This window comes from Thunnus maccoyii, chromosome 6, assembly GCF_910596095.1.
Source record: "Thunnus maccoyii chromosome 6, fThuMac1.1, whole genome shotgun sequence".
Lineage (NCBI taxonomy): Eukaryota > Metazoa > Chordata > Actinopteri > Scombriformes > Scombridae > Thunnus > Thunnus maccoyii.
In genome coordinates this window covers 7435717-7462599 of record NC_056538.1, presented here as the reverse complement: position 1 = coordinate 7462599, position 26883 = coordinate 7435717, and the positions used below count along the sequence as shown (strand labels likewise).

The 26883-nt window shown below is 38.6% G+C and overlaps 5 protein-coding genes across 5 annotated transcripts; 4 read left to right on the top strand and 1 right to left on the bottom strand.

The window, feature by feature from the left end:
* The first annotated feature begins 372 nt into the window (after positions 1–372).
* On the top strand, positions 373–4143 carry LOC121899208 (lysophosphatidic acid receptor 4-like). The gene is made up of 2 exons (XM_042414870.1): positions 373–442; positions 2950–4143. The coding sequence occupies exon 2, from the start codon at positions 2956–2958 to the stop codon at positions 3811–3813; it is 858 nt and encodes a 285-aa protein (XP_042270804.1). The 5' UTR covers positions 373–442; positions 2950–2955; the 3' UTR covers positions 3814–4143.
* Positions 4144–9252: 5109 nt separating this feature from the next.
* LOC121898924 (lysophosphatidic acid receptor 4-like) lies at positions 9253–10507 on the top strand. Its single transcript, XM_042414455.1, has one exon. It carries the CDS (start codon positions 9253–9255, stop codon positions 10108–10110), a length of 858 nt encoding a protein of 285 aa, XP_042270389.1. The 3' UTR covers positions 10111–10507.
* A 3261-nt stretch (positions 10508–13768) lies between these two features.
* LOC121899342 (lysophosphatidic acid receptor 4-like) lies at positions 13769–15074 on the top strand. The gene has a single exon (XM_042415086.1). The coding sequence runs from the start codon at positions 13896–13898 to the stop codon at positions 14742–14744; it is 849 nt and encodes a 282-aa protein (XP_042271020.1). The 5' UTR covers positions 13769–13895; the 3' UTR covers positions 14745–15074.
* Positions 15075–17906: 2832 nt separating this feature from the next.
* LOC121899225 (lysophosphatidic acid receptor 6-like) lies at positions 17907–20088 on the top strand. Its single transcript, XM_042414890.1, has one exon. It carries the CDS (start codon positions 18194–18196, stop codon positions 19100–19102), a length of 909 nt encoding a protein of 302 aa, XP_042270824.1. The 5' UTR covers positions 17907–18193; the 3' UTR covers positions 19103–20088.
* Positions 20089–21666: 1578 nt separating this feature from the next.
* Positions 21667–26763, bottom strand: itm2ca (integral membrane protein 2Ca). The gene is made up of 6 exons (XM_042413977.1): positions 26447–26763; positions 24667–24810; positions 24236–24421; positions 23426–23536; positions 23043–23193; positions 21667–22861 (listed from the first exon to the last, which is right to left on the bottom strand). Exons 1-6 carry the CDS (start codon positions 26537–26539, stop codon positions 22770–22772), a joined length of 777 nt encoding a protein of 258 aa, XP_042269911.1. The 5' UTR covers positions 26540–26763; the 3' UTR covers positions 21667–22769.
* Positions 26764–26883: the final 120 nt, after the last annotated feature.

Below are 26883 nucleotides of genomic sequence, written 5' to 3'. Positions count from 1 at the left end.
GTAAATCTCAAGGGTATTTAGATCATGTGACCTTTAAAATTTTCAGCATAATAACTGATTATTTTGATGCTGTTGGTAAGAAATCACCACAGATGTGCTTAAACATTACACCTGTTACCATGAACTTCAATAAATCATTTACTGATTAACCATAAATGTCAATTCTCTCCAAACTACTAAGGTCATATGATTAAAAACATATATCTTTATTTAGGTAGTAACAAGGTATTACATTTTAAAATTGCACTAAACATACAGAATATAAACTGTTCCATTTTTTAATACCACAGTGACCACAGTTTGTGGGTTGAGTCGCACAGCTTTCCTGTTACGTTTCTCACCAGCCTACTTCACCCAGAACAAGAGCAGAGGGAGGAACTAATGTGTTGTGTTTGGCTGCAGTGTTCAATAAAGCACACACAAACATTGTTTTTCTCATCAGGTAGACATGAACAACAGTGTTCAATTCATCATGTTGCTAAAGTTATCAGTCTTGTATCTTAATTGCAATAGATACGTTTTGGACATCATTACATGTTAATTTAAGGCAGTGTAAGCTACCAAACAATGTCATAAACTTAGCGTAACTGTGGATCTGAGCCACTGTGTGAAACAGTTTTGTGGGGTAAAACGTGCCAGAGATGTTGGGGCAAGTTGAGTCAAAGCTTAATTTACCCCCCAAATTATTTTCTGATATTCTAGAGACTAGAGATAATGTTCATGTTAATGTTTGATCACTGTTACAAGTATTACAATGTTGATGAATAAATACCTAATTGTTGACTAATGTTAAGTTTAAGCCACACACAAACATGCTCTACATACAGACGGGTGACAAATGAAAAGAAAAGCCAACATAAAGTGTCTTAGTAAGGTGTTGGGCCACCATGTGCTGCCAGAACAGCTTCAATACACCTTAGCATTGATTCTACAAATCTCTGAACTCTTCTGGAGGGATGAACATCAATCTTCAAAAAGATATTCCCTCGTTTTGATGATGGTGGTGGAGAGCGCTGTCTAACACCTCAGTCCAAAATCTCCCATAGTTTTCAATTGGTTGAGATCTGGTGACTGTGAGGGCCATAGCATATGATTCGCATCATTTTCATACCCATCAAACCATTCAGTGACCTCTCGTGCCCCTATGGATGGGGGCATTGTCATCCTGGAAGAGACCACTCCCATCAGGATAGAAATGTTTCATCTTAGGATAAAGGTGATCACTCACAACAACTTTGTATTGATCAGCAGTGATCCTTCCCTCTAAGTGGACAAATGGACCCAAACCATGCCAGCAAAATGCCCCCCAAAGCATAACAGAGTCACCAGATCCCCTCACTGTAGGGGTCAAGCATTCAGACCTGGACCAGTTTTTCCTTTAATTTGTCACCTGTCTGTACATTTACACACACATTCTTTCTGTATCTAACACACAAAGATCACAGTATAATCTTTACGGAAAATGTTGAGGTAACATGTTGAACAACAGGATACAAACATATAATTTATTTAAAAATATGTGTTTTTGCCTTTGTTAAATTGATGGCATTAATAAAGTTCCAAATTATCTCAAAAGTGTTTGATTTTGTGTCATTTTTATGTCAGTATTTAATGGTAGCACTATTCACTGCTAGAGTGCTCAATTTACCTCATTCCCATGCTCATTTTACCCCTACCTTGGTGTAAGTTATGCCATAGCACTAACTTTTTTGATGAGTCATTGTTCTAAAACCATAATAATTAGATAAATTGTTTTAATTTCCATGGGTACACAACAACCTGAGGTATATATAGTTACTGTTATTTGAAACAAACACACTTTTATTTTACAGTAAAATCATCAAATGTAAACATTGGCTCATGTTACCCTGTTCCCCCATACTGAAAAAACATTGCAAATAAACATAATCCAGGCAGCAATTAATGCTTCTCTTCAAAATGTTATTGGCAAAACAAATTAACAGTATATGGAGGTAATTTCTTGGAGACCAGATTGTGCTGTTTTGTCTTTACACTTAAACAACAGAACTGGCGTACTCAACCCACAGTCTTTACAGAGTAATGGATGCCCACCACAAAAATAACAAAAGGAGTCGTCAACACTCACAGATAAGTCTACATCACTTCTTTAATGACGCATGCATTTCAGTCCTAAGCTTTTCTCAGCAAAAGTAACGCTGAGGAAAGCCTAAAGTGAGCTTTAGATATGCTGGTAGCTTCAGACAGAGCCTGGCTGGTTGCTCTGAACTAAACTAACTGACGACTGACTCTAGCTTCATATTTAGCGCACAGTCAGTGATGTCTCTGCAAGGAAGTGAATAAGCATATTTTATAGAACTGTTCCTTTAAAATGAATAGGAACCATGGGTTGATTTTTTTTCATCTTAAATACAGAAATATGGAAATTCAACTGCTATTTTAAAGTTTTATTACATACAGTATATTTGAGGAGAACTTCCTTGTGTGTCTGCTCTGTAAATCTTACATTATTTTTTGTTGAGACAAGCATTACAAACATTAATTGTATTAAGTATAGATTAAATATAGATTAAAATATTAAGTATAGATTCGGTCCACCTCCGACAATAATAAAACTCTTCAATATACTGAGATCAAGTATCTTGATTATCTTCAGTATTACATTAAAATGGAGACACAGATGCAGTTTCCTCTATGTGAGTTGTGATGGTTAATCCACATCCTGATAAGAGGGGTCTATGTGCATAAGACATTTCCTCAACATAGGCCTAATAGGTACATTTTCTCACCATACAACTTATCATCATAATCATGATTATGATCACAGTTCCTGAGTTGAGTCACACAGCTTTCCTGTTGAATTTCTCAACAGCCTACTTCACCCAGAAAAAGGGCAGAGGGAGGAACTAATGTGTTGTGTTTGGCTGCAGTGTTCAATAAAGCACACACAAACATTGTTTTTCTCATCAGGTAGACATGAACAACAGTGAGGAGTATAGAACTGCGCCAAATCAGGCTTATGCTGTGGTGTTTGGATCTGTTATGGTGCTGGGTTTGCCTCTCAATGCTGTGTCACTGTGGATTCTGCTTCACCGCCACAGCCTCAAATCCCCCAATGCCATCTTCATGGTCAACCTGGCGATCTCAGACCTGCTGCTGGTCATCTCCTTGCCCATGAGGGTCTATTATTACGCCACAGGAACCTTGCCTCTGAGCTCAAAGGCATGCACATGTATCACAATGCTCTTTCTCAACAACATCTGCTCGAGCTCCATCTTCATCACCTTCATCAGTGTGGATCGGCTGCTGGCTGTGGTTTATCCTCTGAGGTCACGCCATCGGCGAACTGCTTCCAACACCTGGAAATCTGTTGCTCTTGTTTGGCTGTTTGTGCTCGTGGTGAACATACCAGAGGGACTGGAGCTTGCAAAAAACTTAAAAAGTGTCAATGAATGTACCTGTTTTGAATTTAATACGCAGCAGTGGCCTCAATCAGCAATGTCTTATCTTCATCTTGTGCTAGTGGTCACCCTGCTGACAGTCAACCTTGTGTCCACTGCTTTGGTGTCTTGCACTCTACACAGACGTCTCAATGACTCTGCAAAGGTCAACAACAAGGTGAATGTCATGCTGATTTTTGCCATGAACTTGGTGATGTTCACCATATGTTTCTTACCTGTGTCGGTTGGTGTGCTTACAATTAAGAGACATGAGATTACGCCTTTGGTATGTCTTGCTTCTGTGAACTGCTGTCTGGATCCACTGTTGTACTACTTTTCTTTGGATGCCTTCTGGAAGAAAAAAGAGGATGTGGATCTTGCAAGAGAACAGTAGACAAGGGACAATCTATTTTCATGAGATGGCATAAATTTCCCAATGGATCCATATCAATCTTATGAATCTTTATATGAATTGTTTGACATTTTGGGAAATATGCTTGCTTTCTTAGTGGGAGTTAGATGAGAAGATTGATAACATGCTCATGTCTGTAGGATAAATCTATAGTTGGAGCAAGCAGCTGCTTAGCTTAGCTTAGCACAAAGACTGAAAGTAGGGGGAAACAGCTAGTCTGGTTCTGTCCAAAGGTAACAAAATTTGTGTACCAGTACTTCTAAAGTTCACTAATTAACTATTCCCATAACATGATGACTTGTGCCTAGAACTTTGAAGCATTATTTTATTCCTTTTTTTCAATAAACTGTAATTGAAGGTAGCGGATTAAATTCTTGTGATGGCTCTTTTTTTAAGAAATTGTTCAACATTGAAGATATACACTTATTTACTTTCTTGCCAAGAATTTTGCCACTTTCATGTCTATATGCTAAATATGAAGTTACCGCTTATCTAAGTACAAAACCTGGAAACAGAGGGAAACAGCTAGCCTGGCTCTGTCCAAAGGTAAAAGAAATCCACCTACCAGCACCTCCAACAAGACTCCAGAAAGTCACTGCACACAACCAAGAAATACATAACAGCACATAACACGACAACTTGTAAAACCACAATTTGAAGTTTTGACACATTTACCAAGTCGCAGAATGTCGACACTGAACATGTTCATTGACAACATATTAGTTTTTTTGACTACAATATCCACTTGTTTGATACAAAATCCACTTAAGGGAGAACGGGGTAAAATGAGCCACCCCATTTATCTAGGTAACCATAAACAAAAGTAATCATGTGACAACAAATTAAGAAAGTATAGTTCACATTACTCAATCCATCTTGGACTCAAGCACATGGAGAGAGTCGTCAGCAAAACAGAACAAAAAAAATGTTTTTTTTCATGCCAAGTGAATTCATCATGTTGCTAAAGTTATCAGTCTTGTATCTTAATTGCAATAGATAAGTTTTGGACATTGTTACATGTTAATTTAAGGCAGTGTAAGCTACCAAACAATGTCATAAACTTAGCGTAATTGTGGATCTGAGCCACTGTGTGAAACAGTTTTGTGGGGTAAAACGTGCCAGAGATGTTGGGGCAAGTTGAGTCCAAGCTTAATTTACCCCCCAAATTATTTTCTGATATTCTAGAGACTAGAGATAATGTTCATGTTAATGTTTGATCACTGTTACAAGTATTACAATGTTGATGAATAAATACCTAATTGTTGACTAATGTTAAGTTTAAGCCACACACAAACATGCTCTACATACAGACGGGTGACAAATTAAAAGAAAAGCCAACATAAAGTGTTTTAGTAAGGTGTTGGGCCACCATGTGCTGCCAGAAAAACTTCAATACACCTTAGCATTGATTCTACAAATCTCTGAACTCTTCTGGAGGGATGAACATCAATCTTCAAAAAGATATTCCCTCATTTTGATGATGGTGGTGGAGAGCGCTGTCTAACACCTCAGTCCAAAATCTCCCATAGTTTTCAATTGGGTTGAGATCTGGTGACTGTGAGGGCCATAGCATATGATTCACATCATTTTCATACTCATCATACCATTCAGTGACCTCTCGTGCCCCTATGGATGGGGGCATTGTCATCCTGGAAGAGACCACTCCCATCAGGATAGAAATGTTTCATCTTAGGATAAAGGTGATCACTCACAACAATTGTATTGATCAGCAGTGATCCTTCCCTCTAAGTGGACAAATGGACCCAAACCATGCCAGCAAAATGCCCTCCACAGCATAACAGAGTCACCAGATCCCCTCACTGTAGGGGTCAAGCATTCAGACCTGGACCAGTTTTTCCTTTAATTTGTCACCTGTCTCTACATTTACACACACATTCTTTCTGTATCTAACACACAAAGATCACAGTTTAATCTTTACTGAAAATGTTGAGGTAAGATGTTGAACAACAGGATACAAACATATAATTTATTTAAAAATATGTGTTTTTGCCTTTGTTAAATTGATGGCATTAATAAAGTTCAAAATTATCTCAAAAGTGTTTGATTTTGTCATTTTTATGTCAGTATTTAATGGTAACACTATTCACTGCTAGAGTGCTCAATTTACCTCATTCCCATGCTCATTTTACCCCTACCTTGGTGTAAGTTGTGCCATAGGACTAACTTTTTTGATGAGTCATTGTTCTAAAATCATAATAATTAGATAAATTGTTTTAATTTCCATGGGTACACAACAACCTGAGGTATATATAGTTACTATTATTTGAAACAAACACACTTTTATTTTACAGTAAAATCATCAAATGTAAACATTGGCTCATGTTACCCCGTTCTCCCCTTCTGAAAAAACATTGCAAATAAACATAATCCAGGCAGCAATTAATGCTTCCCCTCAAAATGTTATTGGCAAAACAAATTAACAGTATATGGAGGTAATTTATTGGAGACCAGATTGTGCTGTTTTGTCTTTACACTTAAACAACAGAACTGGCATACTCAACTCACAGTCTTTACAGAGTAATGGATGCCCACCACAAAAATAACAAAAGGAGTCGTCAACACTCACAGATAAGTCTACATCACTTCTTTAATGACGCATGCATTTCAGTCCTAAGCTTTCCTCAGCAAAAGTAACGCTGAGGAAAGCCTAAAGTGAGCTTTAGATGTGCTGGTAGCTTCAGACAGAGCCTGGCTAGTTGCTCTGAACTAAACTAACTGATGACTGACTTTAGCTTCATATTTAGCGCACAGTCAGTGATGTCTCTGCAAGGAAGTGAATAAGCATATTTATAGAACTATTCCTTTAAAATGAATAGGAACCATGGGTTAATTTTTTTTCATCTTAAATACAGAAATAAGGAAATTCAACTGCTATTTTAAAGTTTTATTACATACAGTATGTTTGAGGAGAACTTTCTTGTGTGTCTCTTCTGTAAATCTTACATTATTTTTTGTTGAGACAAGCATTACAAATATTAATTGTATTAAGTATCAATTAAATATAGATTTAAATACTAAATATAGATTCGGTCCACCTCTGACAAGAAAAAAACTCTTCAATATACTGAGATCAAGTATCTTGATTATCTTCAGTGTTACATTAAAATGGAGACACAGATGCAGTTTCCTCTATGTGAGCTGTGATGGTTAACCCACATCCTGATAAGAGGGGTCTATGTGCATAAGACATTTCCTCAACATAGGCCTAATAGATACATATTCTCATCATACTAGTCACTGTAAATCTCAGGGGTATTTTCAAATGTACACATTTAGATCGTGTGACCTTTAAAATTTTCAGCATAATAACTGATTATTTTGATGCTGTTGGTAAGAAATCGTCACAGATGTGCTTAAACATTACACCTGTTACCATGAACTTCAATAAATCATTTACTGATTAACCATAAATGTCAATTCTCTCCAAACTACTAAGGTTATATGATTAAAAATATATATCTTTATTTAGGTAGTAACAAGGTATTACATTTTAAAATTGCACTAAACATGCAGAATATAAACTGTTCCATTTTTTAAGACCACAGTGACCACAGTTTGTGGGTTGAGTCGCACAGCTTTCCTGTTACGTTTCTCACCAGCCTACTTCAACCAGAACAAGAGCAGAGGGAGGAACTAATGTGTTGTGTTTGGCTGCAGTGTTCAATAAAGCACACACAAACATTGTTTTTCTTATCAGGTAGACATGAACAACAGTGTTCAATTCATCATGTTGCTAAAGTTATCAGTCTTGTATCTTAATTACAATAGATATGTTTTGGACATCATTACATGTTAATTTAAGGCAGTGTAAGCTACAAAACAATGTCATAAACTTAGCGTAATTGTGGATCTGAGCCACTGTGTGAAACAGTTTTGTGGGGTAAAACGTGCCAGAGATGTTGGCGCAAGTTGAGTCAAAGCTTAATTTACCCCCCAAATTATTTTCTGATATTCTAGAGACTAGAGATAATGTTCATGTTAATGTTTGATCACTGTTACAAGTATTACAATGTTGATGAATAAATACCTAATTGTTGACTAATGTTAAGTTTAAGCCACACATAAACATGCTCTACATACAGACGGGTGACAAATTAAAAGAAAAGCCAACATAAAGTGTCTTAGTAAGGTGTTGGGCCACCATGTGCTGCCAGAAAAACTTCAATACACCTTAGCATTGATTCTACAAATCTCTGAACTCTTCTGGAGGGATGAACATCAATCTTCAAAAAGATATTCCCTCATTTTGATGATGGTGGTGGAGAGCGCTGTCTAACACCTCAGTCCAAAATCTCCCATAGTTTTCAATTGGGTTGAGATCTGGTGACTGTGAGGGCCATAGCATATGATTCACATCATTTTCATACTCATCATACCATTCAGTGACCTCTCGTGCCCCTATGGATGGGGGCATTGTCATCCTGGAAGAGACCACTCCCATCAGGATAGAAATGTTTCATCTTAGGATAAAGGTGATCACTCACAACAACTTTGTATTGATCAGCAGTGATCCTTCCCTCTAAGTGGACAAATGGACCCAAACCATGCCAGCAAAATGCCCTCCACAGCATAACAGAGTCACCAGATCCCCTCACTGTAGGGGTCAAGCATTCAGACCTGGACCAGTTTTTCCTTTAATTTGTCACCTGTCTGCACATTTACACACACATTCTTTCTCTATCTAACACACAAAGATCACAGTATAATCTTTACTGAAAATGTTGAGGTAAGATGTTGAACAACAGGATACAAACAAATGATTTTACTTAAAAGTATGTGTTTTTGCCTTTGTTAAATTGATGGCATTAATAAAGTTCAAAATTATCTCAAAAGTGTTTGATTTTGGAATTTCAACTGCTATTTTAAAGTTTTATTACATACAGTATATTTGAGGAGAACTTTCTTGTGTGTCTCTTCTGTAAATCTTACATTATTTTTTGTTGAGACAAGCATTTTAAATATTAATTGTATTAAGTATAGATTAAATATAGATATAAATATTAAGTATAGATTCTGTCCACGTCCGACAATAAAAAAACTCTTCAATATATTGAGATCAAGTATCTTGATTATCTTCAGTATTACATTAAAATGGACACACAGATGCAGTTTCCTCTATGTGAGCTGTGATGGTTAACCCACATCCTGATAGGAGAGGGGTCTATGTGCATAAGACATTTCCACAACATAGGCCTAATAGATACATATTCTCACCATACAACTTATCATCATAATCATGATTATGATCACAGTTCCTGAGTTGAGTCACACAGCTTTCTGTTGAATTTCTCAACAGCCTACTTCCCCCATAAAAAGAGTAGAGGGAGGAACTAATGTGTCGTGTTTGGCTGCAGTGTTCAATAAAGCACACACAAACATTGTTTTTCTCATCAGGTAAACATGAACAACAGTGAGGAGTATAGAACTGCGCCAAATCAGGCTTATGCTGTGGTGTTTGGATCTGTTATGGTGCTGGGTTTGCCTCTCAATGCTGTGTCACTGTGGATTCTGCTTCGCCGCCACAGCCTCAAATCCCCCAATGCCATCTTCATGGTCAACCTGGCGATCTCAGACCTGCTGCTGGTCATCTCCTTGCCCATGAGGGTCTATTATTACGCCACAGGAACCTGGCCTCTGAGCTCAAAGGCATGCATATATATCACAATGCTCTTTCTCAACAACATCCGCTCGAGCTCCATCTTCATCACCTTCATCAGCGTGGATCGGCTGCTGGCTGTGGTTTATCCTCTGAGGTCACGCAATCTGCGAACTGCTTCCAACGCCTGGAAATCTGTTGCTCTTGTTTGGCTGTTTGTGCTCGTGGTGAACATACCAGAGGGACTGGAGCTTGCAAAAAACTTAAAAAGTGTCAATGAATCTACCTGTTTTGAATTTAATACGCAGCAGTGGCCTCAATCAGCAATGTCTTATCTTCATCTTGTGCTAGTGGTCACCCTGCTGACAGTCAACCTTGTGTCCACTGCTTTGGTGTCTTGCACTCTACACAGACGTCTCAATGACTCTGCAAAGGTCAACAACAAGGTGAATGTCATGCTGATTTTTGCCATGAACTTGGTGATGTTCACCATATGTTTCTTGCCTGTGTCGGTTGGTGTGCTTACAATTAAGAGACATGAGATTACGCCTTTGGTATGTCTTGCTTCTGTGAACTGCTGTCTGGATCCGCTGTTGTACTACTTTTCTTTGGATGCCTTCTGGAAGAAAAAAGAGGATGTGGATCTTGCAAGAGAACAGTAGACAAGGGACAATCTATTTTCATGAGATGGCATAAATTTCCCAATGGATCCATATCAATCTTATGAATCTTTATATGAATAGTTTGACATTTTGGGAAATATGCTTGCTTTCTTGGTGGGAGTTAGATGAGAAAATTGATAACATGCTCATGTCTGTAGGATAAATCTGTAGTTGGAGCAAGCAGCTGCTTAGCTTAGCTTAGAACAAAGACTGAAAGTAGGGGGAAACAGCTAGTGTGGTTCTGTCCAAAGGTAACAAAATTTGTGTGCCAGTACTTCTAAAGCTCGCTAATTAACTATTCCCATAACATGATACCTTAATGTTTTATCATTATGACAACAAGGGTCTACAAAGCTAGTGTCTGGAACTTTGAAGCATCGTTTTATTCCTTTTTTTCAATAAACTGTAATTGAAGGTAGTGGATTAAATTCTTGTGATGGCTCTTTTTTTAAGAAATTGTTCAACATTGAAGATATACACTTATTTACTTTCTTGCCATGAATTTTGCCACTTTCATGTCTATATGCTAAATATGAAGTTACCGCTTATCTAAGTACAAAACCTGGAAACAGAGGGAAACAGCTAGCCTGGCTCTGTCCAAAGGTAAAAGAAATCCACCTACCAGCACCTCCAACAAGACTCCAGAAAGTCACTGCACACGACCAAGAAATACATAACAGCACATAACACGACAACTTGTAAAACCAGAATTTGAAGTTTTGACACATTTACCAAGTTGCAGAATGTCGACACTGAACATGTTCATTGACAACATATTAGTTTTTTTGACTACAATATCCACTTGTGTGATACAAAATCCACTTAAGGGAGAACGGGGTAAAATGAGCCACCCCATTTATCTAGGTAACCATAAACAAAAGTAATCATGTGACAACAAATTAAGAAAGTATAGTTCACATTACTCAATCCATCTTGGACTCAAGCACATGGAGAGAGTCGTCAGCAAAACAGAACAAAAAAAATGTTTTTTTTCATGCCAAGTGAATTCATCATGTTGCTAAAGTTATCAGTCTTGTATCTTAATTACAATAGATAAGTTTTGGACATTGTTACATGTTAATTTAAGGCAGTGTAAGCTACAAAACAATGTCATAAACTTAGCGTAATTGTGGATCTGAGCCACTGTGTGAAACAGTTTTGTGGGGTAAAACGTGCCAGAGATGTTGGGGCAAGTTGAGTCAAAGCTTAATTTACCCCCCAAATTATTTTCTGATATTCTAGAGACTAGAGATAATGTTCATGTTAATGTTTGATCACTGTTACAAGTATTACAATGTTGATGAATAAATACCTTATTGTTGACTAATGTTAAGTTTAAGCCACACACAAACATGCTCTACATACAGATGGGTGACAAATTAAAAGAAAAGCCAACATAAAGTGTTTTAGTAAGGTGTTGGGCCACCATGTGCTGCCAGAACAGCTTCAATACACCTTAGCATTGATTCTACAAATCTCTGAACTCTTCTGGAGGGATGAACATCAATCTTCAAAAAGATATTCCCTCATTTTGATGATGGTGGTGGAGAGCGCTGTCTAACACCTCAGTCCAAAATCTCCCATAGTTTTCGATTGGGTTGAGATCTGGTGACTGTGAGGGCCATAGCATATGATTCACATCATTTTCATACTCATCAAACCATTCAGTGACCTCTCGTGCCCCTATGGATGGGGGCATTGTCATCCTGGAAGAGACCACTCCCATCAAGATAGAAATGTTTCATCATAGGATAAAGGTGATCACTCACAACAACTTTGTATTGATCAGCAGTGATCCTTCCCTCTAAGTGGACAAATGGACCCAAACCATGCCAGCAAAATGGCCTCCACAGCATAACAGAGTCACCAGATCCCCTCACTGTAGGGGTCAAGCATTCAGACCTGGACCAGTTTTTCCTTTAATTTGTCACCTGTCTGTACATTTACACACACATTCTTTCTCTATCTAACACACAAAGATCACAGTTTAATCTTTACTGAAAATGTTGAGGTAAGATGTTGAACAACAGGATACAAACATATAATTTATTTAAAAATATGTGTTTTTGCCTTTGTTAAATTGATGGCATTAATAAAGTTCAAAATTATCTCAAAAGTGTTTGATTTTGTGTCATTTTTATATCAGTATTTAATGGTAGCACTATTCACTGCTAGAGTGCTCAATTTACCTCATTCCCATGCTCATTTTACCCCTACCTTGGTGTAAGTTGTGCCATAGGACTAGGACTTTGATGAGTCATTGTTCTAAAACCATAATAATTAGATAAATTGTTTTAATTTCCATGGGTACACAACAACCTGAGGTATATATAGTTACTATTATTTGAAACAAACACACTTTTATTTTACAGTAAAATCATCAAATGTAAACATTGGCTCATGTTACCCCGTTCTCCCCTTCTGAAAAAACATTGCAAATAAACATAATCCAGGCAGCAATTAATGCTTCTCTTCAAAATATTATTGGCAAAACAAATTAATAGTATATGGAGGTAATTTCTTGGAGACAAGATTGTGCTGTTTTGTCTTTACACTTAAACAACAGAACTGGCGTACTCAACTCACAGTCCTTACAGAGTAATGGATGCCCACCACAAAAATAACAAAAGGAGTCGTCAACACTCACAGATAAGTCTACATCACTTCTTTAATGACGCATGCGTTTCAGCCCTAAGCTTTTCTCAGCAAAAGTAACGCTGAGGAAAGCCTAAAGTGAGCTTTAGATGTGCTGGTAGCTTCAGACAGAGCCTGGCTAGTTGCTCTGAACTAAACTAACTGACGACTGACTCTAGCTTCATATTTAGCGCACAGTCAGTGATGTCTCTGCAAGAAAGTGAATAAGCATATTTTATAGAACTGTTCCTTTAAAATGAATAGGAACCATGGGTTAATTTTTTTTCATCTTAAATACAGAAATAAGGAAATTCAACTGCTATTTTAAAGTTTTATTACATACAGTATGTTTGAGGAGAACTTTCTTGTGTGTCTCTTCTGTAAATCTTACATTATTTTTTGTTGAGACAAGCATTACAAATATCAATTGTATTAAGTATCCATTAAATATAGATATAAATACTAAATATAGATTCGGTCCACCTCTGACAAGAAAAAAACTCTTCAATATACTGAGATCAAGTATCTTGATTATCTTCAGTGTTACATTAAAATGGACACACAGATGCAGTTTCCTCTATGTGAGCTGTGATGGTTAACCCACATCCTGATAAGAGGGGTCTATGTGTGTAAGACATTTCCTCAACATAGGCCTAATAGATACATATTCTCATCATACTAGTCACTGTAAATCTCAGGGGTATTTTCAAATGTACACATTTAGATCGTGTGACCTTTAAAATTTTCAGCATAATAACTGATTATTTTGATGCTGTTGGTAAGAAATCGTCACAGATGTGCTTAATTATTACACCTGTTACCATGAACTTCAATAAATCATTTACTGATTAACCATAAATGTCAATTCTCTCCAAACTACTAAGGTTATATGATTAAAAATATATATCTTTATTTAGGTAGTAACAAGGTATTACATTTTAAAATTACACTAAACATACAGAATATAAACTGTTCCATTTTTTAATACCACAGTGACCACAGTTTGTGGGTTGAGTCGCACAGCTTTCCTGTTACGTTTCTCACCAGCCTACTTCACCCAGAACAAGAGCAGAGGGAGGAACTAATGTGTCGTGTTTGGCTGCAGTGTTCAATAAAGCACACACAAACATTGTTTTTCTCATCAGGTAGACATGAACAACAGTGTGGATTATAGACCTGAGCCAAATCAGGCTTATGCTGTGGTGTTTGGATCTGTTATGGTGCTGGGTTTGCCTCTCAATGCTGTGTCACTGTGGATTCTGCTTCGCCGCCACAGCCTCAAATCCCCCAATGCCATCTTCATGGTCAACCTGGCGATCTCAGACCTGCTGCTGGTCATCTCCTTGCCCATGAGGGTCTATTTATACGCCACAGGAACCTGGCCTCTGAGCTCAAAGGCATGCACATGTATCACGATGCTCTTTCGCAACAACATCCGCTCGAGCTCCATCTTCATCACCCTCATCAGCGTGGATCGGCTGCTGGCTGTGGTTTATCCTCTGAGGTCACGCCATCTGCGAACTGCTTCCAACACCTGGAAATCTGTTGCACTTGTTTGGCTGTTTGTGCTCATGGTGAACATACCAGAGGGACTGGCCTATGCAAGAAAATTAAACAACTCCAGTGAATCTACCTGTTTTGAATTTCGTAGACAGCAGCAGTGGCCTCGATACTTTCAGCTTGTGCTAGTGGTCACCCTGCTGACAGTCAACCTTGTGTCCACTGCTTTGGTGTCTTGCAGTCTACAAAGACATCTCAATGACTCTGCAAAGGTCAACAACAAGGTGAATGTCATGCTGATTTTTGCCATGAACTTGGTGATGTTCACCATATGTTTCTTGCCTGTGTCGGTTGGTGTGCTTACAATTAAGAGACATGAGATTACGCCTTTGGTATGTCTTGCTTCTGTGAACTGCTGTCTGGATCCACTGTTGTACTACTTTTCTTTGGATGCCTTCTGGAAGAAAAAAGAGGATGTGGATCTTGCAAGAGAACAGTAGACAAGGGACAATCTATTTTCATGAGATGGCATAAATTTCCCAATGGATCCATATCAATCTTATGAATCTTTATATGAATTGTTTGACATTTTGGGAAATATGCTTGCTTTCTTAGTGGGAGTTAGATGAGAAGATTGATAACATGCTCATGTCTGTAGGATAAATCTATAGTTGGAGCAAGCAGCTGCTTAGCTTAGCTTAGCACAAAGACTGAAAGTAGGGGGAAACAGCTAGTCTGGTTCTGTCCAAAGGTAACAAAATTTGTGTACCAGTACTTCTAAAGTTCACTAATTAACTATTCCCATAACATGATGACTTGTGCCTAGAACTTTGAAGCATTATTTTATTCCTTTTTTTCAATAAACTGTAATTGAAGGTAGCGGATTAAATTCTTGTGATGGCTCTTTTTTTAAGAAATTGTTCAACATTGAAGATATACACTTATTTACTTTCTTGCCAAGAATTTTGCCACTTTCATGTCTATATGCTAAATATGAAGTTACCGCTTATCTAAGTACAAAACCTGGAAACAGAGGGAAACAGCTAGCCTGGCTCTGTCCAAAGGTAAAAGAAATCCACCTACCAGCACCTCCAACAAGACTCCAGAAAGTCACTGCACACAACCAAGAAATACATAACAGCACATAACACGACAACTTGTAAAACCACAATTTGAAGTTTTGACACATTTACCAAGTCGCAGAATGTCGACACTGAACATGTTCATTGACAACATATTAGTTTTTTTGACTACAATATCCACTTGTTTGATACAAAATCCACTTAAGGGAGAACGGGGTAAAATGAGCCACCCCATTTATCTAGGTAACCATAAACAAAAGTAATCATGTGACAACAAATTAAGAAAGTATAGTTCACATTACTCAATCCATCTTGGACTCAAGCACATGGAGAGAGTCGTCAGCAAAACAGAACAAAAAAAATGTTTTTTTTCATGCCAAGTGAATTCATCATGTTGCTAAAGTTATCAGTCTTGTATCTTAATTGCAATAGATAAGTTTTGGACATTGTTACATGTTAATTTAAGGCAGTGTAAGCTACCAAACAATGTCATAAACTTAGCGTAATTGTGGATCTGAGCCACTGTGTGAAACAGTTTTGTGGGGTAAAACGTGCCAGAGATGTTGGGGCAAGTTGAGTCCAAGCTTAATTTACCCCCCAAATTATTTTCTGATATTCTAGAGACTAGAGATAATGTTCATGTTAATGTTTGATCACTGTTACAAGTATTACAATGTTGATGAATAAATACCTAATTGTTGACTAATGTTAAGTTTAAGCCACACACAAACATGCTCTACATACAGACGGGTGACAAATTAAAAGAAAAGCCAACATAAAGTGTTTTAGTAAGGTGTTGGGCCACCATGTGCTGCCAGAACAGCTTCAATACACCTTAGCATTGATTCTACAAATCTCTGAACTCTTCTGGAGGGATGAACATCAATCTTCAAAAAGATATTCCCTCGTTTTGATGATGGTGGTGGAGAGCGCTGTCTAACACCTCAGTCCAAAATCTCCCATAGTTTTCAATTGGTTGAGATCTGGTGACTGTGAGGGCCATAGCATATGATTCGCATCATTTTCATACCCATCAAACCATTCAGTGACCTCTCGTGCCCCTATGGATGGGGGCATTGTCATCCTGGAAGAGACCACTCCCATCAGGATAGAAATGTTTCATCTTAGGATAAAGGTGATCACTCACAACAACTTTGTATTGATCAGCAGTGATCCTTCCCTCTAAGTGGACAAATGGACCCAAACCATGCCAGCAAAATGCCCCCCAAAGCATAACAGAGTCACCAGATCCCCTCACTGTAGGGGTCAAGCATTCAGACCTGGACCAGTTTTTCCTTTAATTTGTCACCTGTCTGTACATTTACACACACATTCTTTCTGTATCTAACACACAAAGATCACAGTATAATCTTTACGGAAAATGTTGAGGTAACATGTTGAACAACAGGATACAAACATATAATTTATTTAAAAATATGTGTTTTTGCCTTTGTTAAATTGATGGCATTAATAAAGTTCCAAATTATCTCAAAAGTGTTTGATTTTGTGTCATTTTTATGTCAGTATTTAATGGTAGCACTATTCACTGCTAGAGTGCTCAATTTACCTCATTCCCATGCTCATTTTACCCCTACCTTGGTGTAAGTTATGCCATAGCACTAACTTTTTTGATGAGTCATTGTTCTAAAACCATAATAATTAGATAAATTGTTTTAATTTCCATGGGTACACAACAACCTGAGGTATATATAGTTACTGTTATTTGAAACAAACACACTTTTATTTTACAGTAAAATCATCAAATGTAAACATTGGCTCATGTTACCCTGTTCCCCCCTTCTGAAAAAACATTGCAAATAAACATAATCCAGGCAGCAATTAATGCTTCTCTTCAAAATATTATTGGCAAAACAAATTAATAGTATATGGAGGTAATTTCTTGGAGACAAGATTGTGCTGTTTTGTCTTTACACTTAAACAACAGAACTGGCGTACTCAACTCACAGTCTTTACAGAGTAATGGATGCCCACCACAAAAATAACAAAAGGAGTCGTCAACACTCACAGATAAGTCTACATCACTTCTTTAATGATGCACGCGTTTCAGCCCTAAGCTTTTCTCAGCAAAAGTAACGCTGAGGAAAGCCTAAAGTGAGCTTTAGATGTGCTGGTAGCTTCAGACAGAGCCTGGCTGGTTGCTCTGAACTAAACTAACTGACGACTGACTCTAGCTTCATATTTAGAGTCAGTGATGTCTCTGCAAGGAAGTGAATAAGCATATTTATAGAACTATTCCTTTAAAATGAATAGAAAACATGGGTTGATTTTTTCATCTTAAATACAGAAATAAGGAAATTTGACTGCTACTTTAAAGTTTTATTACATACAGTATATTTGAGGAGAACTTTCTTGTGTGTCTCTTCTGTAAATCTTACATTATTTTTTGTTGAGACAAGCATTGTAAATATTAATTGTATTAAGTATCAATTAAATATAGATTTAAATACTAAATATAGATTCGGTCCACCTCCGACAATAAAAAAACTCTTCAATATACTGAGATCAAGTATCTTGATTATCTTCAGTATTACATTAAAATGGAGACACAGATGCAGTTTCCTCTATGTGAGCTGTGATGGTTAACCCACACCCTGATAAGAGGGGTCTATGTGCGTAAGACATTTCAGATCATGTGACCTTTAAAATTGTCATCAAAATAATGACAGTCATCATCAATAATCATGATTATGATCACAGTTCCTGAGTTGAGTCGCACAGCTTTCCTGTTACATTTCTCACCAGCCTACTTCACCCAGAACAAGAGCAGAGGGAGGAACTAATGTGTCGTGTTTGGCTGCAGTGTTCAATAAAGCACACACAAACATTGTTTTTCTCATCAGGTAGACATGAACAACAGTGAGGAGTATAGACCTGAGCCAAATCAGGCTTATGCTGTGGTGTTTGGATCTGTTATGGTGCTGGGTTTGCCTCTCAATGCTGTGTCACTGTGGATTCTGCTTCGCCGCCACAGCCTCAAATCCTCCAATGCCATCTTCATGGTCAACCTGGCGATCTCAGACCTGCTGCTGGTCATCTCCTTGCCCATGAAGGTCTACTTTTACACCACAGGAACCTGGCCTCTGAGCTCAAAGGCATGCAACTGTATCACGATGCTCTTTCGCAACAACATCCGCTCGAGCTCCATCTTCATCACCCTCATCAGCGTGGATCGGCTGCTGGCTGTGGTTTATCCTCTGAGGTCACGCCATCTGCGAACTGCTTCCAACGCCTGGAAATCTGTTGCACTCGTATGGCTGTTTGTGCTCGTGGTGAACATACCAGAGGGACTGGTCCTTGCAAAAAACTTGAACAACTCCAGTGAATCTACCTGTTTTGAATTTCGTGGACAGCATCAGCAGCAGCAGCAGCAGCAGCAGCAGCAGCCTGGATCAGCACTGTCATACTTTCATCTTGTGCTAGTGGTCACCCTGCTGACAGTCAACCTTGTGTCCACTGTTTTGGTGTCTTGCAGTCTACACAGACGTCTCAATGACTCTGCAAAGGTCAACAACAAGGTGAATGTCATGCTGATTTTTGCCATGAACTTGGTGATGTTCACCATATGTTTCTTGCCTGTGTCGGTTGGTGTGCTTACAATTAAGAGAGATAAGATTACGCCTTTGGTATGTCTTGCTTCTGTGAACTGCTGTCTGGATCCGCTGTTGTACTACTTTTCTTTGGATGCCTTCTGGAAGAAAAAAGAGGATGTGGATCTTGCAAGAGAACAGCAGACATGGGACAATCTATTTTCATGAGATGGCATAAATTTCCCAAAGTATCCATATCAATCTTATGAATCTTTATATGAATTGTTTGACATTTTGGGAAATATGCTTGCTTTCTTAGTGAGAGTTAGATGAGAAGATTGATAACATGCTCATGTCTGTAGGATAAATCTATAGTTGGAGCAAGCAGCTGGTTAGCTTAGCTTAGCACAAAGACTGAAAGTAGGGGAAACAGCTAGTGTGGTTCTGTCCAAAGGTAACAAAATTTGTGTACCAGTACTTCTAAAGCTCGCTAATTAACTATTCCCATAACATGATGACTTAATGTTTTATCATTATGACAACAAGAGTCTACAAAGCTAGTGTCTGGAACTTTGAAGCATTATTTTATTTAATAATTCAATTCAATTCAAATTTTCAATAAACTGTAATTGAAGATAGCTGGTTAAATTCTTGTGATGGCTCTTTTTTAAAGAAATTGTTCAACATTTTAAGATATACACTTATTTACTTTCTTGCCAAGAATTTTGCCACTTTCATGTCTGTATGTTAAATATGAAGTTACCGCTTTGTCAGCACAAACATTGGAAACAGAGAGAAACAGCTAGCCTGGCTCTGTCTAAAGGTAAAAAAATCCACCTACCAGCACCTCCAACAAGACTCCAGAAAGTCACTGCACACGACCAAGAAATACATAACAGCACATAACACGACAACTTGTAAAACCACTACTTGAGGTTTTGACACTTTGTTTTTCGGACAGATGAAACAAATAAGATATAACATATGGCAGATTTTTTTTAAAACCTTCGGACAAATCCAGTGTTTCTCCCTGCTTCCAGTCTTTGTCCTAAGCAAAGCTACCTGTCTCCTCACTGTAGCTTCATATTTAACAGACAGATATGAGAGTGGTATTGATCTTCTGATGTTAAACCTCCAAGATGACTTTTGTGCATTTGAGAAAGAAACAACACCAAAGATTTGAGGTGAGAATCATTACATGAGCACCTTCCTCCTCTCACTGTAGCTTGCTTAACATAATGTGCACTGTTTGACTTTATTCTTATATGTTATAAATCATTTGATGTTACTAAGGTTTTTGTCTTATTTGTGAGCACTTCAATTGCAGAGCGAGCAGCTCTCGAGTCCTAAGCCTTGCCAGATGGAAGGCTGTCGGTGTAAGCCTGCAGCAGACTGTAAGGATCTAGATTACCTCATCTGCAGATTTTAAATGATCTAAAAGTAAACACTGCAAATGCAATTAGCCATTGAGGAGTGGCAGAGTGGTCTATAGTAGGTATCATCTCTGAGTGGCTTTATATTAACCTAATAGTACAAATCGCCCTGTCAAATGAGGCCATGGTAGAACATGTACATATTTGTTTAATCTTTTTTCGTCTCCAAATCACTCATCAAACATCAACAGCGGAAACTTAGATAATAATATGACTGCTCTCACACGCTTTGTTGTAGCAAAGCGGTGTGATGCAAGAGCTAGATAAGGATGATGACATTAGAAAACAAGTTCAAGTTAGCTACTTATGCAATACCTTGCAGAAACCCATTTTACAACATAGAAGCCATAATCCACGTCAGAAAATTCAGAGTTATATTTTTCATTCATGGTTAATTAGTTTGTTATAGTGGCCCAGAAACTGACATGCTCATAATTCTTTTTGCTGAACAAATGGAATGTTTACTGTATAAAGCATGTTTGTAATCTATTCTGCAACCACATGCACAGTATTTTCCCTCTATGTTAACACAAGATGACAACATGTTTTTTTTGTGGCTTACCAAAATTATTCCATGTTTGAATCATGGAAATGTACTTCACATCTTCAAATAATCAAAACCTTTTGTAGAAATTTGAAAGGGTCAATTCACCGAAAACTTAAACTATGACCACTTGTTATCAGTGTAAATTGGCATTCTATACTCAGGTCATGTGAAGACACAGGAGGATAGTTGAGAGATCACATTAAAGCATGTAAGTGGACCTCTGAGTTGAGATATTTTGTCACACAAACAGTTTTCAAGGTCAAGAATGAACCTTGAAAGTTCACTCAAGTTTAGCTTTTATTTGTCAGAGTGCGTGAAATATCCATCTCTGAGATTTTTCAATACAATGGAGGTGAATGCGACTTAATTTGTTTGCAGCATTGAAACTTCTCAACAAAAAAATTCAGCTGCAACGTCTTTCCAGAATTAATGTCCTTGATTCTCTGAATTGCAGATAAAGTTCTATTCATCTCTGTGACAGATATCTCAAAACTTTTGCAAAACTAAAACTACCACCAGATGTAAGTGAGAAGATACTGTATGTTTTTGTAATTTGGGTTAATAGAGCCTTTAATAACCAGCTGGATTATAATACATATTGTTGACTATTTAACAATAACATAAAGATGTTTTCAAATTCGATAATGCCTTTAGGAATAGACACCTTTAAATAGTTGAATTCATTCTTGATCTTGAAAACAGTAGTTTGACAAAACAGTTAAACTCAAGGTCCACCTACCAGCTTCTTTCTGGAGCTATCAACCACATCTCACAGTCTTCATTAACTAAATTAAACATCAACAGGTACATAGTGATTTTCACTACTTTATTCACAGACAGATTTCATCGGCAGACAAAATATACAGATCAAAGTTGGTTTTGTTGAACTAACATGTCATATAATATGCTCCCTTTCAGTAGTATTGACGTTAGTCCAGTCTCTGACTCTGGACTAAGGCTTTAAACGTGGTTTTACAAAACATTCTAACAGTGCTCTCTTATAGATAAACACATGCAAGGGAAAAAAATTACATAACCTTAAAATGATTCACAAATGCATTGAAGTATGCAAAACACATAAGAGAAAAGCTGACAACAAATGAGAGCCTTAAAACTAAATATGGGTTTTCACCTCTTTCAATGATGATGAAATATACAAAAAGAAGTGGATGCAGTCTAACGCCTGATAATGTCTACTTCATTGCTAAAACATTGGTACATAAGTGACCAACGCAACCTTCTCGAACTTCTACTGTGTGATGCTTTTTAAGCAGAAAGGAGAGCAAGGAAGCGACAAGCAGGCAACAGGATAAAGATGCAAGCAAGCAACTAGTAATCAGCAGTTACATGTTTACATTACAGAGATCATGAGGGGGAAAAAAGATAATAATAGAAATCTATGGATAATGTTTGCTCAGAAAAGCAGGATTTCATGCTTTGCACAACTGGCTGTGTTACTAGAACACTTGACACAAAGTAATCTCCAGAGCAAGAGAAAAAAAACAAGAGGACAGTCACCTTGACAACACATGGAGGCAGTCATCTCCCCCAACAACAGTAACCATCATACAAATCCCCAAAGAGGAGAGGTCTGGAAATTATAATTCATTATTGGCTTAAGGACTTTGCTACATGGAAAATCCTGTGATAGAACCAAAAGATTAGTATTGCATTACACTGGGGGATAAATATTACCTGTGGGAAATAGAAAAAAGAAAGAAAAACAGACAGGAAGTTATATTTAAAAAACAAAAACAAACAACAAAACTTTTCTTTTACAAAGGACATCAAACCAAATTCACAAGTAAAGTGCAACTCAGACATGACCAGATCCACAGGAGGGTGCTACAGTGGCTGGGGAAGTGACTAGAGATGTGCCTTTGGGTAGATGGGATGACACGGATAACCGTCCTGTTTACGCTTCATCGCAGATAACCGTCTCCACCACAAATGTATTCTCAAAGTGACGGATGTGGTGGCAGTCCTTCGCCTCGCGCTTGTTGATGCCTGCGAGGGAGACAGGGTGAGATGCAGAGAGGGGATGAGAGATGTTACTTTATGTGGTGCGTGCTAAACTTCTGATCATAACAGTTTGCAGCGTTAATGCTCCTTTTATCCCCGACTCAAAAAGGCACCAACGCCGCAGCCATCTATCAGGTGACTAATGAGTCTTTTAACCCCAACTTACGTCTGCGGGAGACACGACGGTTCAGGCGGTACGTGTCCTTCCCGTTGCACAGGCGGTAGATGAAGGGTCCCAGCTGACGCATGTTGTGCACTTTGCCGGTCACCACCATCTCTTCGTGGAGGATGTAGGTCTGAGGCAAGTATGTACCCTTCTGCAAGAGGCAAAGAGGTACTAGTACAAAAAACAGCAAGCTCACTGGAATATAACCAACACGAATGCCAACTCCTGACATCAGTGCTTCGTTTTTGGTTTTTTGTGCTTTTTTTTTTTGTTACATTTAACTGTCAAATGTGAACATCTCAACCACTTCATGACATTTTCTTCAGAAGATTTCAAGAACAGTAGATGCTCATGAAGACTATCTGTGATTGGACTTGTGTTACCTTGACGTTGATGAGAAGCTCCCAAAGGTTGCGCGGAGGCATCACGATAGTGGTGTTGAGCTCTATAACGTAGCACTTGTCCAGAGCGATGTCATGGTAGGCTGTCAGTCCCTGGAAAAATAACGCAGCTTAAGACTAAAAAGACTAAAGACTTAAAAAGACTAGATCAAAGGACGGGTGTAGTTTTGAAGTTATTATTTTTTCATCTACCGCCACAGTGAGGTTGAACTTTTTTTTTAATGAAATGCCTCATCAACTATTGGATGGATTGCCATGAAATTTGGTACAGACAGACATAGGGCTGCAGCTAACCATTATTTTCATTATTGATTACTCTGTCGATTATTTTCTCAATTAATTGATTAGTTGTTTGGTCTATAAATGTCAGAAAATTGTGAATAATGTCAATAAGTGTTTCCCAAAGCTCAAAGTGACGTCCTAAAACCGTCTTGTTTTGTCCAGACCAACAGTCCACAACCCAAAGATATCTAGTTCACTATCATAAAAGACTTAAAAAAACCCAGAAAATATTCACATTTGAGAAGGTGGAATCAGAGAAATTGGAAATTTCCTTCTTAAAAATTACTCAAAACAATTTAGCGATTATCAAAATACTTGCCTACAGCCTCACAGAGCTGCTAGAATGATTACAGACTCTTCATATTAAATTTTCTCATTTTTGTTCTTTTTCTTTAGTAAGAAAAATCACTGTAATGAGTTACTTGTAGTAAATATTAAACTGGTTACTGCATTGTGTGTTCTCTACACAAGTTGGACATGTCAAGTGTGTGTGTGTGTGTGTGTCCTCACTCTGTGGAAGTCGTGGATGATATCAGCAGGGTCGCTGCCTCCAAAGTGAGGCACGGGCACAGTGATCTTCTCATAGTTGTCGGCCAAGTAGATGCTAACATTTTCCTCCAGTTCCTGACGCCCACGCAGCGGGGCGTACACTGAGTCTTCATAAAGCACCCTGCAGTGGAACGAGTTATCTGGGATCTGCACACACATGCACACACACACACACACACACACACATGCACACACACACAGGCATTGAGATCAACACCTCAGCTGGATTGCTCAGACACAAGTATGTTGCAAGAATATCTTCTCATACTACAGGGATTTGAATTGAAACACTAAAAAGACATCATTTAATTTATGAATTACAGTACTTGCTGAAAAGCTCAATCAAAGACATTATGGCACACTGTGCAGTACAATGATGTGGCCTCTCTTACATGAGGTATGAAGTAGTAGCGATACACATAGATTGAGGCGAGGACCAGACCGGCCATGAACACAACCAGGCCAAACGTCAGGCAGCACAGGCCGTTCAGGGGAGACTTCTTGGGCCGCAGCGGCAGAACCAGCTCCTCCTCATCCTGGAAAATACACACACACACACAGACACACAAAGCACAAATTAAAAACTTCAAAAAAGGGCTTTGAAGGCAGCTTCAATTCAACCGAGTCCATCTTTTAACGTACTCATCTTCACTTTGATGAACAGCTGAAAATGACCTGAATTAACCAACAGCTGAAACAGAAGCTCATATAAATTAAAATGCCGCATTTCAAGCAGGAATTAGTAGCGCTGAGCCTGGCAAGAGGAAGAGATGACGGAGCGCTCGGTAATGAAAACTTGACTGAGATGGTGAGTAATCTCTTCCCAGACGCCTCCAGTCTCGCAGCCCATCTGCTGGTGCCACGCGCCCAACCTGCGTTGGCAGGGTGGCACTACACACAGATAGTAGCCTCTCGCTGTGCTCTTCCTTTTACAAAACAATGACTAACAGGAGAAGTGGCTCAGTGCTTATTGTAACTGTACTGCTGAGCTCTGTAAAGAAACAAAAGGTTGTTATTCTTAGCTGGAGCTTTGAAGGATAAAAAATAATGATTGTATGCAAGGGAAATGGCTCTTAGAAGAAACTTCAAAGGAAAATGAAGACAATCCTGTGTGAACATGTGCCATCAATTTAAAAAGGCGACAGCACAGAGCTTAAGTAGTGCATCTGTTTCACAATATCTGAAGTGTATTCTGAGTGTTTTTGTACCAACTATTGAGAGTGTCTATCCTGTAGATGCAGTTTTTCCATGTTGCAGCATTTATTTCTGTTCTTAGTTGGAGCATTTGGAGACAGAGGGTACATAAGGACAAGGAGACAACTGTGTATGTGCGAACACACACTTCTGTGAGACACAGTTCTTTGTGTTCTCCCACCCCACTGAGAAAGAGTGAGAGAGAGGCTCTTTCACACCAACTGAGAGCGTGACACACCATGAGGCCTGTCTGTCTCCTGTTCAATACATTTGGTATGTCCAGATTTCAAAGTCAGATGGCCACTCCAGCTATTCTGTAATATTCACTTTATATGCATGCCTGATGTCCTATCTATATTCCATTATGGCTCATCATCTTCGGGGCTCAGCCATGTATGTTTGATAAGGGTTGAGGAGAGCTGGGATGCTGCTACAGCAAAGTTGAGGACTCCGCTGCTCTGCCTCCTCAGAGTAATCTTGCATCTTGCATGCAGCTGCAAGCCACAGCAACCCATCTGCCATTTTGTCAGCCAAAGCTCATGCATTTCTTGCATTCTACCTTTTCTTAAAATGAGGAGTTGTTTCTTTAAATGTGCATTAAAGGTAAAATCGTCAGAGGTCATGACACACATAAAGCAAAATCCAGTGCATTTCCCTTATATTGTTAAACTGATTTTTGCTTGTGGAGCTTTATACAATCATAAACATACATTTGCACATTGTAATAACTTGCATCAAGCCTGCAATAAGCGCACTGGCGCAGAGGAAACAATCACAGAAATGACATGTTTTTAATGGCGACGTGCTGTGAAACATCCCCTGGTGTTGATGACTGTGCAGGTGCAGGCTGCCCTGCAGACACACCAGGCACGGAGAGCCTGGACACAGCAGGCATCACATTACATAAGTGTCATGTTAAGAAAACAATGACCAGCATTATTCACAAGAGAAATAACAATAAGCGAGGTGTTTACTCACCATTGGATGAGGGATGAGGATTTCGGTCTTGTCGCCATCATTCTCCTTTTCCACTTTCTGTCCCGCGACAGACTGGAAACTGATTTTCACCATGTTGCTCGGTGTGTGTTGTCTGCGCTCTCCGACTGTGTTAACGACAGCTGGTCACCTTTCTAAAACTGGATCCCCTCACCTCGTCGACGGGCCGCCCTCTTCTCACCGCTGGGCTGCTTCTCTATCTGTTTTTGTCTTTATCCACCGGAAGTGTACTGTTTTGTTTTGTTTTTTTTAAATCAGCCCTTAAAGGACCAGTCCGCTGCTTTCTGTCCTGTCTACGGTAGGCGATTTTTTTTTTCCTAGAATGGCGAAGTCAAGTCATGAATATTTAATAAGCCCAAATTATAAGACCCGCCCCACTCTGCCTCTGATTGGCTCTGACCTTGATATTCGTACCCCCC

Coding starts and splice junctions, on each gene's coding strand:
- LOC121899208 (XM_042414870.1), top strand. CDS start 2,956: ATGAACAACAGTGAGGAGTATAGAACTGCGCCAAATCAGGCTTATGCT.
- LOC121898924 (XM_042414455.1), top strand. CDS start 9,253: ATGAACAACAGTGAGGAGTATAGAACTGCGCCAAATCAGGCTTATGCT.
- LOC121899342 (XM_042415086.1), top strand. CDS start 13,896: ATGAACAACAGTGTGGATTATAGACCTGAGCCAAATCAGGCTTATGCT.
- LOC121899225 (XM_042414890.1), top strand. CDS start 18,194: ATGAACAACAGTGAGGAGTATAGACCTGAGCCAAATCAGGCTTATGCT.
- itm2ca (XM_042413977.1), bottom strand. CDS start 26,539: ATGGTGAAAATCAGTTTCCAGTCTGTCGCGGGACAGAAAGTGGAAAAG. Junction 24,811..26,446: donor TCCTCATCCCTCATCCAATG/GTGAGTAAACAC, acceptor TGTATTTTCCAG/GATGAGGAGGAGCTGGTTCT. Junction 22,862..23,042: donor CCGTCGTGTCTCCCGCAGAC/GTAAGTTGGGGT, acceptor TCTCCCTCGCAG/GCATCAACAAGCGCGAGGCG.